At 43.1% G+C, this 12601-nt stretch overlaps 1 protein-coding gene across 2 annotated transcripts in view; it reads left to right on the top strand.

The window, feature by feature from the left end:
- Positions 1-11561, top strand: part of LOC308461507 (olfactory receptor 10A2-like) — a gene marked incomplete at its 3' end in the record, with an annotated part of 63694 nt that extends 52133 nt beyond the window's left edge. Inside the window, exons 1-2 of one of the 2 annotated variants that reach the window (XM_080978503.1) lie at positions 9553-9644; positions 10607-11561. In XM_080978503.1, coding sequence (XP_080834629.1) covers positions 10608-11561 — 954 coding nt within the window. In that variant the 5' untranslated portion in view covers positions 9553-9644; position 10607. Of the gene's footprint in view, positions 1-9552; positions 9645-10606 lie in introns of those variants that run through there. The other variant, XM_080978502.1, reaches the window with a different exon arrangement.
- Positions 11562-12601: the final 1040 nt, after the last annotated feature.

Here is a 12601-nt window from a genome sequence, read left to right as displayed (position 1 = left end):
TTAAACATTTTATTCAGTTTTTATATATGTTGGAAGCCACCCACAGTGGCTGGGGCAACTGAGTCGTATGGGCAGGGGATTTATAATGATAGTAGCAGCAGCAGCAGCAACAACAACAACAACAACAACAACAACAACACCAAATATAATAATAAAAAATAATAATAATAGAAGAAGATGTCCCTCTTTTCATTGGAAAATTATTGTAGGGTCTCCAATCAATGCTGTTACTTGCACAGAATGAGACTCAAAGGCTGATTGTAAGTAGCTGCAGTAAGATAGGTACTACAGGAGGTTGAACCAGTTAACCCTCAGTGTCCCTTCCAACTCTACGATTCTATAATACTATGATAGGCAGGAATGGGATAACCTGTGGGTGGATTTTTTATTCTTTTATCTTGTTGAAGCAACTTTCTGTCTTCCATTTGCCCTCTTACTTTCTGCTTAGCTCTTAATAAACTTCATCAAAATAACTGTCTCGATTATCGTGTGTATTGCTGCCAGACCCAAAGGGAATTTTTCACTTATGTGCCTACAACATTTTAGAGTTATGCTACATGTGATAAGATTGGAGTCTGCCAAAGAGGAGAAAGCTAAATTGGGGTCAGAGAAGATCCAGGAAGGCTAGGTGCCCTCTGTGTCTCCCCACCTCATTACCTGCCTTGGATCCTCTGAAACCACCCATTTGGGGGCAGAGCATGTTAAGGAGGTGGGGGGGAGGAGATTACTTGCTAGTTCTGGCTTAACTGGCCTACACCCAGACTGACAGCGGTGGAAAGAAAGGGACAAAGGTTCTCCCCACTCCTACCACTGTACCTTTTACCACTGTACTCTGTATGCCACATGCTGCCAACAACAACTTTTATTGGTGAAACCAAGCCTAGTCTCAGTTATTCATGAAAATCACCCCTGTAGCCGTTTCAAAGGCCAATGTAGAATTTCTTGTGAAGGGTTTCAGAACTTACAGGGTTAAGAGTTCTGAGTGACGTCTCACATCTTGAGGCGTGACTGCAAGACACATACGGGAGTGGTTTTCTCTGTGTGTGTTATTCTCATCCGCTCTGCGAGAGGAAAGATGTGCGAACTGTCGCCGGGTGTCTGAAACGGAATTTACGATGTTATGCTACACGATTAAAGGCTGTAGAAGATAAGAGAACGGCTTGTGTGTGTTCTGATTTATTACCCACACACTGCAATCGCTTCTGACCGCTGTGTTCGCTCTGCTAAACCGGCCAAAGAGGCAGGAGGACATTTCCGTGATCGGCACAGGCAGCCTGCATGCGCAGTGGAAGTGTGCCGGGCTCCATTTTGGCCCTCTTGGCCGCCATAGGTTATGGGAAGCTAGCCAAAGCTTTGAAGCTGTTGCAGCGGAGACGTCCCGTGTGTGGGGGAAGCCAGTTGAGAAGACGCTGGAGCCAGCTGGAGCTTTGCTTTCTTTGAAGCTGAAAGGAGCTCGCTGGGAGGAGAAGCTGAAACCGGGAGCCGGAGGGAGCTGCTACTGGTCCGTGAGTACGCTCAGCCCCGGGGGAGGAAATGGCTCAGTCCCAGGAACATGGCTTTGAGCTTAAGCTGCCATGTCAGAAGCTGACTAGCCAAACGTGGTTGGAGTGGAGCTTTCAAGCAGAGTTGTTTTTAGTCAGAGAACGGCTGTGGGAGGTTGTCCAGCCGACACCGAAGGCAGCTGGGACAGTTGCAGAGCAAAGTGAAGCTGAGAGGCGTGTGCTTGCGTTTTTGGCTGAGAACGTGGGTGCTGATCTGATGCCTGTTGTTCTGGGTGCAAGGAAGCCAGAGGCTGCTTGGCTAGCACTCCAAGAAGCTTGTGAAGCTGGAGTCGGAAGCAAGGGCCGGGACGTGGCTGCATCCAAACAGGAGAGGCAAGATGGCGCTGGCCACCTTCGTGAAAGCCGGTGCACAGCTGGGAAAAGCTGTGAGGCCCCTGAGGGGGGCGGAGGGACTGTTGCTGCCACTATTGCTGTTGCTGCTACTTTTGCAGAGTCTGAGAGCTGCGTGGATGCTGCAACGTGTCTGCGTGAGAAGCCTGGAAAGAGGCAAAGTGCTGGGAGCCCTGTGAGAAGTGGGGGGGCAGTGAGCAGTAAAAGCTCAGAGACGCCTCTTTTTCCAAAGGCTGCCAAGAGTCGTTTGCGTCGTGAATCGAAGCCTGGGGAGCTGGATAGAGCTAGAGGGTTCAAGGTCAGCCACCTGCAGCAGAGGAAGATAAGAGCTCCAGAGCTGTGTGAGAACACTGAGATAAGTCCAGTCTTCATGGCAACTGAGAGAGTTGCGTCTACGGAAGCTGCCAAGGACAGGGGCAGCGAGAAGTTTGTGGCCATGGCAACGCTGAAGGACAACTCCAGTGAGGACACAGTGATGTGCTGGATAGTCGATTCGGGAGCCAGCCATCACCTGATTAGAGAGACACCTGCTGTCGGGATGCGGAACTGCAGGGCTGTTTCAGCTGGGAAAACTGTTCAGTTTGCTGATGGGTCACAAAGGCCATTGTCTAACGTGGCAAATGTTTATGTTTCCTTTTTACAGGCGGAGCTGGAAGTCTACGTTGTGCCATAGATGCATTGTTGTCTGTTATCTGTACCTGCTCTTGTAAAGGAAGGGTACAAGGTTTGCTTTGAAAATAATGTCTGTTCCATTTCCAGAGGGGGGAGACTACTTGTCAACGTGGAATGCAAGAACAATCTCTTTGTTCTGGAGACACCTCTGGAGGGTGGGGGGAATGCCGGAAGAGCACAGGCGCAGTGTGCTAGTGTTCCCAGTCATGATTCTTGTGTTCATTTGTGGCACAAGAGAATGCCGCACAGCAGTTTGGAAGATGTGCAGAAGTTGCCCAGCTGCACTAAGGGTTGCAAACTCAAAGCATGTGGAAAATCCCTAGAGTGCAAGGCATGCAGAAAGGCAAAGGTACAAAGGTGCAGTTATCCCAGGGTGGAGAGGGTAACCACAAAAGCTTTTGAGCTTGTACACGCAGACCTGTTTGGACCCATGGAGTGTCCGAGTCTGGGTGGGGCCAGGTTTGTGCTGACGCTGACAGACGATTTTAGTCAGAACGGTTGGTCTTTCTCGCTGAAGACGCAGGGCGAGGCGGCGCAACTGATCAAAGATTGGGTTGTGGAGGTGGAACTGAGGTTCTCCACCAAGGTGCAAGGGTTCAAGAGCGACCGTGGGTCAATGTTTACTGGGTCTGCTCTGAAGGAGTTTTTCAAGCAAAAGGGAATACGTCACCAGGTGACGGGTGCTAAGTCTCCTCAGGAGAGAGGCGTGGCAGAGGAGCATCCTCTGGAGAGAGGCGTAGGGGGGTTGCGGCGCTGTGAGCTGTTTCGCAGCCTGAGGAGCGAAGCCGCGCTGCTGCTGTCGGTGAGCGCTGATCCCTTTTCCTGCCAAATTACGGATCCGGAAGAAAAAGCAACTAATTTGTGAGTAAAAGACTGAATCACTCGAAATTTGAGACTTTAAAAGGGAAACTTAAATTGGCTTGAACTTGGCTGTGAGTGGAGAGACGTGGAAGCAGGAAGTCCGTCTTCCGCAGCCATTGAACTTGAAAAAAAGCAATTAGCTGGAGGAGTGGAGGCTGAAAGAAAGAGACTCTAAGTTTTACAGATCTAAGCATCTATTTGAACTTGCATTTTAAAGTAAAGACTTCAAGTTAAAGATTTGGGATTTCTATTTGTACTTGACTTTCCTCCTCTTATTGGATTACAAATTTAAAAGTGAAACCCAGAGTCAGGAGCTGCCTGAGTACTAAGGGAGCTGTCAGTACTGCAGATTTGGATACTGTATATTGGAACTGGAAACAATCTGAGGGTATTGATACCTTTTAAATTTGAAACATTCTTTTTGGAGATAAATAAGCACTGTCTGCAACAAGGTAATCATTTATAAACTCTGCTAAGTATTTGTATCTGAAGGTTCTTGGACATTAATTTAGACTCTGAAAGATAGATTAAGCTCCCTCTAGAGGATTGGATTATAACAGTGATTTTACATACACTTTTTACTTTCGATTCCCTTGCTGTTTGCTTGCTTGCTCTGGACCTTTCCATTCCCATGGGAACAACTCAGTGTGACCTTGACTGACAGATAACGTTGGAATGAGTGGCACAAGAAAAAGAGGGAGAGCTAAACAAACAACTTTAACAACTCTAACCTCAGCCTTACAGACACGCAGATCATCTGTGCCTGCTTTGCCCTCAGAAGTGGAGGGTGAGGGCGAAGCAGAGCAGTTACAATTGGAAGATATGGCCTCAGGAGCATCTGCTTCTATACTAGATAAAATCTTTGAAAAATTGGAAGCTTTGGACAAGAAAGCAGATGCCCAATCAGCAAAGATTGATAAAAATACAGAATGTTTAAATAAATTAACCACACAAGTGACACAGAATGCACAAGCAATTGGACAGCTAACGGAGGCCTCAGCAGAAAATCGGAAATTGACTGAGGACACCAGACAAAGATTTGAAAATTTAGAGCAAGAGGTAAGACCACTCACTAAACAAGTTGGGGAACACCAGATTTATCTCTCGATGATAGAACTGCGAAACCGTGAGAATAACTTAAGGATTAGATCACTACAAGAGGCAGAAGAAGGAAATCTAACTGAGTTTTTGACTAAAGAATTCTCCAAGTTCTGGAACTTGGAAGAAAAGGACTTTAAAATTGTGTCAGCTTTCAGACTTGGAAGATTCATAAAGAAGGAGAGGCCCAGAGACTGTTTGATAACATTGAGATCAAAGGAGGAAAGGGATAAGATTCTGGGACTACACTTTGTAAAATCACTGGAGGTGTTGGATAGAAGAATTGAAATTTATAAAGATATCCCAAGACTACTGCTTGACCTTAGAACCGCCTATTCTGAACTTGTTAAATTACTAAGGAGCAACGCAATTCCATTTAGGTGGGAATTTCCTCAAGGATTATCTTTTACCTTTAGAGGGAGAAAGGTTAAAGTTAGAACACTGGAAGAGAGAGACAAATTCCTGTCTACACACGGAGAGGACCTTCAAAAAAGAATTGAACTACCTTCTGGGCCTGAGGCAACGCCAATACCAACATCAGCATCCGTGGAACCTGAAGTCCCTGAGAAGATACCACCCCTTGAAAAATAACCAGATAATTCAGGATGTCTCTGCAACTGTTGAGCTGGAATATTAATGGCTGTAACATTCCGGAAAAAAGGAAGAAAATATTTCATATATTAAAAAAAGAACAATTGGACATTATTTGTTTACAAGAAACACATGTGACGAGGCTCCACAGAAAAGTGTTAATAAATAAAAGATTGGGCCAGGAATTTGTATCTTCGGACAAAGTTAAGAAGAGAGGCGTAGTGATATATGCAAAAGAGAGCCTGTCACCTAAATTCCTATTTAAAGATGAACATGGAAGAATTTTGGCCATTGAGATACAATATCAAGGAGAGAAACTGCTGATATTAGGAATTTATGCACCTAATGAAGGGAAATCGGAATTTTACAAGAAGTTGCAGGAGACAATGCTGGATTATCTAGACTACAACAACATCATAATGATGGGAGATATGAACGGGGTCGTATCAACTAACATGGACAAGTCACAAAGTCAAAATGTTACAAAAGACGGCAGACTACCTAAAACCTTTTTTGAAATGACTGACAATATGGACTTGATTGATATTTGGAGGATAAAGAACCCACTAGGAAGAGAGGGAACATTCTTCTCTGAAGCCCAACTGACCTGGACAAGAATCGACCAAATATGGATTTCTAGAGGCCTGGCACCTAAGGTTAGAAAAGTGGAAATCTGCCCAAAGACCTGCTCTGACCACAATGCAGTAAAGATGGATATGACACTATTACCAACTGGATCCTTTAGATGGAAGATGAATGACAATTTGTTTAGAGATCAGGAAATTACCAAGAAGGCCCAAAAAGTTTTGAAGGACTATTTTGAGATAAACATGAATAATATGGTGGAAAAAAGAATAATCTGGGACGCAAGCAAAGCTGTAATGAGGGGATTCTTGATACAACAGAATGCAGTGAAGAAAAGAACACATAATGAGAAAAAAGATAAGATCTTGGATAAAATAAAAGAATTAGAGAAGAAATTAAGAGTGAATCCGAAGTCACAGCCAACTCTGAGAGAAATTAAACTTTATCAAACACAATATTCTAAGCTGATAAATCAGGAAATTGAATGGAAGGTTAAATTAATGAAACAAAAAACGTTTGAGTCGGCGAATAAATGTGGAAAACTGCTAGCTTGGCAGTTGAAGAGAAGACAAAGATTAAACACTGTTACAAACTTAGAGGTTGATGGAAAAAACATCCAGAACCCGGTGGACATTAGAAAGTGTTTCCAGAGATACTTCAAAAAATTATACACCCAAGGGCCGCAAGATGATGTTGAGATTAAACAATTTTTGGCAAAAAACGGATTATCTAAATTGTCACAAGAAAATAGGACAATCCTGAATTCTAAAATAACACGACAGGAGATCGAACAAGCTATCCAGAACATGCAACTTGGCAAATCTCCAGGACCAGATGGGCTGACCTCCAAGTACTATAAGACATTGAAAGACTATTTGATACAACCTTTGATGGAGGTCAGCAATGAAATTATGGAGGGGAGGAGGGCACCGGAGTCGTGGAAGGAAGCATTTATCACATTAATACCAAAGTCGGAAGCTGAAAAGACACAACTTAAGAACTACCGTCCCATCTCTCTCTTAAATGTGGATTACAAAATATTTGCAGACATTTTGGCAAATAGATTTAAAAAAGTTTTAAATGAAGTAATTCATAAGGACCAGGCTGGCTTTCTCCCAGGAAGATATCTGTTTGCTAATACAAGGAACATTATTGACATTTTGGAACTTCTGCAAACAGATATAAATACAAAAGCAGTTTTAATTTTTATAGATGCGGAGAAGGCCTTTGACAATATCTCCTGGAAATTTATGATGGGAAATTTAAAAGAGATGGGAGTGGGACGGGGTTTTGAAAATGGGATTGAGGCGATATATTCAGAACAGAAAGCTAAACTGATAGTTAATAATGTGGTTACGGAAGAGTTTAAAATTGAAAAAGGGACACGACAAGGTTGCCCTATTTCCCCTTTGTTATTTATTTCGGTTCTGGAAGTGCTATTGAACATGATTAGAAGGGATCAGTTGGTGGAAGGAATTCAGGTCGGTCAGAAACAATATAAATTAAAAGTTTTGAGAATTATATGATTATGAAATATAGAAGGGACATAAGAATTTAAACAAGATGCTAGACTAAAACAATTGAGCACCACTAAATTCAGAAGCTTTTTTAAGAAAATATGTAAGATTGTGAAAAATTAGCTCCTTTTGAGAATTATATGATTATGAAATATAGAAGGGACATAAGAATTTAAACAAGATGATAAATTGCTGACAAAATGTTTTAACGATGAAAATGGGAGCGGGAGGTGTGAGGAAGTCCAAAGAAAATGTGAAAATATGTTAAGATTGATGTTACATTGTTTATTATGTCTATTTTTATTGTAAAACTTAATAAATTGCTTTAAAAAAAAAAAAAAGAGAGAGGCGTGGCAGAGCACAGGAGTAAAACACTGGCTGAAGCTGTCAGGGTTCTACTGTGTGACTCTGGGTTGCCTCAGAGCTTTTGGAGTGAAGCTTGGAAAACTGCCAGCTTTACGTTTAACAGGTCCTATAACCAAGTTATAGGTGACACACCGTTTTTTCTGTTGCACCAGAAAAAGCCACAGGTGCATTTCTTCCGTGTGTTTGGTTCCAAGGCTTGGGTGCCTATACCAACGGCTCAACGGAAGGAAGGTGGTCCGAGGTACCAGAAAATGATCTTCTGTGGGTATGAACCTGCGACAAATGGGTGGAAGTTTGCATACCCAGGGGGTGATCAGACCAAGCTTCTGATCAGTAAGCATGCTGAGTTCTGTGAGCAGGACGGTTGGTCAAGACTCAATGATGGTCCTGACGTTCTCTCAGAGTGTCTGTCTGATTCTGAGGAGGAAGTAGAGGCAGAGGCTGAGCCTGTTGCTGAGGACCAGGTCTCTGAGCAGGGTCAAGAACAGGGTTGGGTGTCTCCACAGGCTGTTAAAAGGGAGCCCAAGAGTGAGCCTTCGTCTCCTGTTAGCAAAGTGCAGAAGGCCCGAAGACGCAGCAAGTCAGAGGGGGAGTCTTCTAATGTAGAGGACACGCTTGCTGACCCCAGTGGGTCAGGAGGAGCACCTGAGTTTGTGCTCAGACGGTCAACACGCGCCACAAAGGGGGTTCCACCTGAGAGGTTTGAGGTCACTAGCGCGTGGGTTGGTTTCGCACAGTGCGAATCTGGGAGGTTTGAGGAGGTTCAACAGTTGCCTGGGACAGATGCCAGAGGAAGGCAAAAGGCAATGGGAGGTGAGTTGAACTCAAAGAGGTCTGTAAATAGGTGTTCACAGTTCCCCTCAAGATGCAAGACGAGAGGGGGTGTGAAGGGTTTCAGAACTTACAGGGTTAAGAGTTCTGAGTGACGTCTCACATCTTGAGGCGTGGCTGCAAGACACATACGGGAGTGGTTTTCTCTGTGTGTGTTATTCTCGTCCGCTCTGCGAGAGGAAAGATGTGCGAACTGTCGCCGGGTGTCTGAAATGGAATTTACGATGTTATGCTACACGATTAAAGGCTGTAGAAGATAAGAGAACGGCTTGTGTGTGTTCTGATTTATTACCCACACACTGCAATCGCTTCGGACCGCTGTGTTCGCTCTGCTAAACCGGCCAAAGAGGCAGGAGGACATTTCCGTGATCGGCACAGGCAGCCTGCATGCGCAGTGGAAGTGTGCTGGGCTCCATTTTGGCCCTCTTGGCCGCCATATTTCTTCCTTCCTTCCTTCCTTCCTTCCTTCCTTCCTTCCTTCCTTCCTTCCTTCCTTTCTCTATCGATCTATCATCTATCTATCGATCGATCTATCTATCATTATCTATCATCAAACACATCTCTCTGTTGGGGGAAAAAAGAATTTTAGTGGTCCAACTTGCTACTAAAGTCAGTTCTAATTTACCTGTTTATTGAGCATTCATACAGATTTCTTTGTACAGTTTGTGGCAAGGTTATGCATCATCCACACTTACCTTTTCTCCACACTTTCCAGACATTGTCTGCAATTTAAAGCTTCTTTTCTGAATGCTTCCACACCACCACCTCCAGAGCTTTCTCATAAAAACAACTCTTTAAAGTTGAATTGGAGCAAATGTCAAACCTCAGAAAACCCCAATTGACATTTGCTCTGATTCTGCCTGGAAGAGTGGGTTTTCATGGAGAAAGCTCTGGCATTTGGGGTTCGGGGGGGGGGGGGGACCAGGGACACAATCTCGGATTTGTGACTGGAAAATGATGGGGAACTGAGCATTAATTCTTGTTTGTTTGCAGGTGGTTATTCAATGTGGTCAAGAAAGTGTTTTCCCATTACAGTACATTTGTTGGAATCAGTCTGTCTCAGAGGACAATCAAACCACTGAATTGGCAGAAATGAATGGATGTTCTGGGCTACCCAGATGACAAGACCCCCTTCTGAACCTCACTGATGTAGTCAGGATGAAACAGCAATACATTTGACACCAGCTTAGCTGCAGGAGTTGTCCCAGAAGACAGCTTCTGGGAGCCACAGGTAACAGCTGAGTGGAGGGTGGGGACCAAAGGGGACCAAACTACCCCAGAAGAATCATGTCTGTACCAACAGAGGTACTACCCCTCCTCAAACACCCCACACACCCCATGCAGGGGCTTGGACTTGTTGACCCTTACGTCCCTTCCAACTCTACAATTCTATAATTCTATGTCTGCACGATCATATGCCCCATAGAACAAAGGATGAAGAGCTTTAAAATTATTTTAAAAGAAGTACCACAGTGCATAGCTGAATAGCTACATTAATGAATCTGCCTGATCAGTGAATTATTCATTGTCATCTGTCTTGGAGCAGAGCTCCCAGAGGAAAGAATCTGGCAGAATAAAACATGGTGAAGAGACAAATACACTGAAAGCAGCGTATACCTTCTATATCTGTGCCTGAGAAATCTCTAGTGCAACTAGGGTGTCAGGAACAGAGATCTGGGTGTGACCTTCCAGGGCTTCAGTAAGTACCAGATTGTTTTCTTTTGTAGCCTTTGACATGTTTCACTATGAAGGAACACACTTTATACATTCCTTCTCATGAATGATACTAAATTATTTCTTGGACAATGTTTATTTTTCAAGTTTGATGCCTTTTAATAATGTTATTTAGGAACAATTCTACCAAAGGTTAGCACTTGCTATGTTTAATAAAGAAAATGATGATTATATAGATGGATAGTTCAGCAAAATCTCTTTAATGATTATTAAAACTATACCTCCCCATATGAACAAGACACAGAAACTGTAGGTATAATTTAGAATTTTTATTATAAGATCACCTCTAAATCCAATTGATTCCAATGAAGTTAAACACTCCAGTATGTGCCTTTGGATCATTCCCTGATCAGCCTGGCAGTCCTTGAACAGAGTTCCACATATAATCTATATAAAAAGATTGTGTACAGCCAAGCAATAATATCCTAAATTTATCAGCTCTGTATGTTCTTTTTCCAGGATGCAGAACAGAAAAGAATACATTCTACAAAACAGTACAGCACCAGCTAAATTCATCCTCCTGGGTCTTTCTGATGATCCAAACCTGCAAAGTGCATTGTTCTCCACTTTCCTGGTACTCTATATCATCACTCTGGCAGGAAACCTTCTCATCATTCTTCTGACGTTGGCTGACCCTGCCCTCCACACCCCTATGTATTTCTTCCTAAGAAACCTGTCTTTTTTGGAGATCTGCTACACATCAGTCAATGTCCCTAAGATGCTGGCAAACCTCCTTTCTGGAAATAAATCCATCTCCTTCATCGGATGTGCTCTGCAGACCTACTTTGTATTCTTCCTTGGTGGGTCAGAATGTTTCCTTTTGGCCTCAATGGCCTATGATCGATATGTTGCCATTTGTAAGCCCTTACACTACCATGTCCTGATGAGCCAAAAAGTTTATATTACTTTAGCTGTGGCATCTTGGCTAAGTGGGTTTTTTATGTCCTTTGGACACACCAGCATGGTGTTTACTGTCTCCTACTGTGGCTCCAATGTGATCAACCACTTCTTTTGTGACATCCCTCCTTTGCTGAAATTGGCTTGTGGGGACACCTCAAGGGTTGAAATTGCAGTCTTTGTAGTGGCTATGATTTTTGTGACTTTGCCTTTTATCCTGATCTTGATGTCTTATGCTGGCATTATTACAAGCATTTTGAAGATCTCGTCCTCTGAAGGTCGGAAGAAGACCTTCTCCACCTGCTCTTCACACCTCATTGTGGTGACCTTGTTCTATGGTTCTGCTTGTATTACATATTTGAAGCCCAATTCCACTTACTCACCAAACACTGACAAATTTCTCTCCCTTTTCTATACTGTTATTGGTCCCATTTTGAACCCCCTCATATACAGCCTGAGGAATAAAGAGGTAAAGCATTCCTTTAGAAGAATCTGGGGTAGAAGACCTTTTGGGTGATAAAAATGAACTGACACATTGTGGGAGTTCCAAAATAGGTATGGAACTGTACCTACTAATTTCTGAATGCATTAGCTTGGATCCAGAATGATTTAGGAGAACTCTGGTCCCCTTAAAATTAATGGGATTATGTTAATTGTGATTAAATATATGACCCTTGATATAAATGGCGATTTTTGTCATCTAACCTTGCCTTTATCTACCCAGCAGCTCAAACAGTGGGATAATTTATAGTAAATAAATTTGTGAAAGGAAAGATTGTGGTTCCCTCCTAGTGAAATCACAAGAAATCCCCCAAAAGATATCTCTGCGAGGGTTGAGGATTCATCCTAAACAATTTGTGTTGGGGAATGGAAGGAAAACTATTGGGGGAAGTGGGAATCATTCTCGATTAAGCATGGAACCTAATATAAATTGATATGAAAGTCAATCTCTGACAGAAAGTTTCCTGTCTCTTCATTCAATACCATCGGAGCCGAAGGGTAAATCGTATGCTTTGTATGCAAAACGTCCCATGTTCAGTCCAGGCAGGGCTGGGGAAGATTTTTTCCTGAAACTCTGGGGAGCTTCTGCCAAGCTGCATTCAGATGTGGGGTTCATTGCATGTGTTTTTCTGGTTATGATGCTAGTCTTTCTGTCCCAATTTCTAACATTCCTTTTGCACTGCAATAGCAGCTGCATTCCAGAACTGTGGTTTTTTTTTCTTTTTTGTTTTTTTAAAAAATCCATTCCCACCAAATGGCAAGAAAGAATTATATGCAGGGCTACAATCACATTTTGTCGCATGATCTCACAATGCAATAATTAGCATACTTCTGTTCCAGAGGTGTTTCCATTTGTCTGAATCAGCCAGTTAAAAGAACCACAAACCCACCTTTTTCCTGCATTAACTTCCAAAATTTGCCGAGACTAAATTAGCACTGATTGACATTCCCCTGGCTACTGATTGCCTTGTGATTGTCTGGAAAATGCCTGATATCATGCAAGACCTACCTGGATCAAACCTCTTGGAAGTGAACTGTTGCCATATAGCCCATTGT

The sequence above is a fragment of the Podarcis pityusensis genome, assembly GCF_964106645.2.
Source record: "Podarcis pityusensis genome assembly, chromosome: 13".
Classification (NCBI taxonomy): domain Eukaryota; kingdom Metazoa; phylum Chordata; class Lepidosauria; order Squamata; family Lacertidae; genus Podarcis; species Podarcis pityusensis.
Note: the sequence above shows the minus strand (reverse complement) of the source record. Positions and strands in the feature narration are given on the sequence as shown.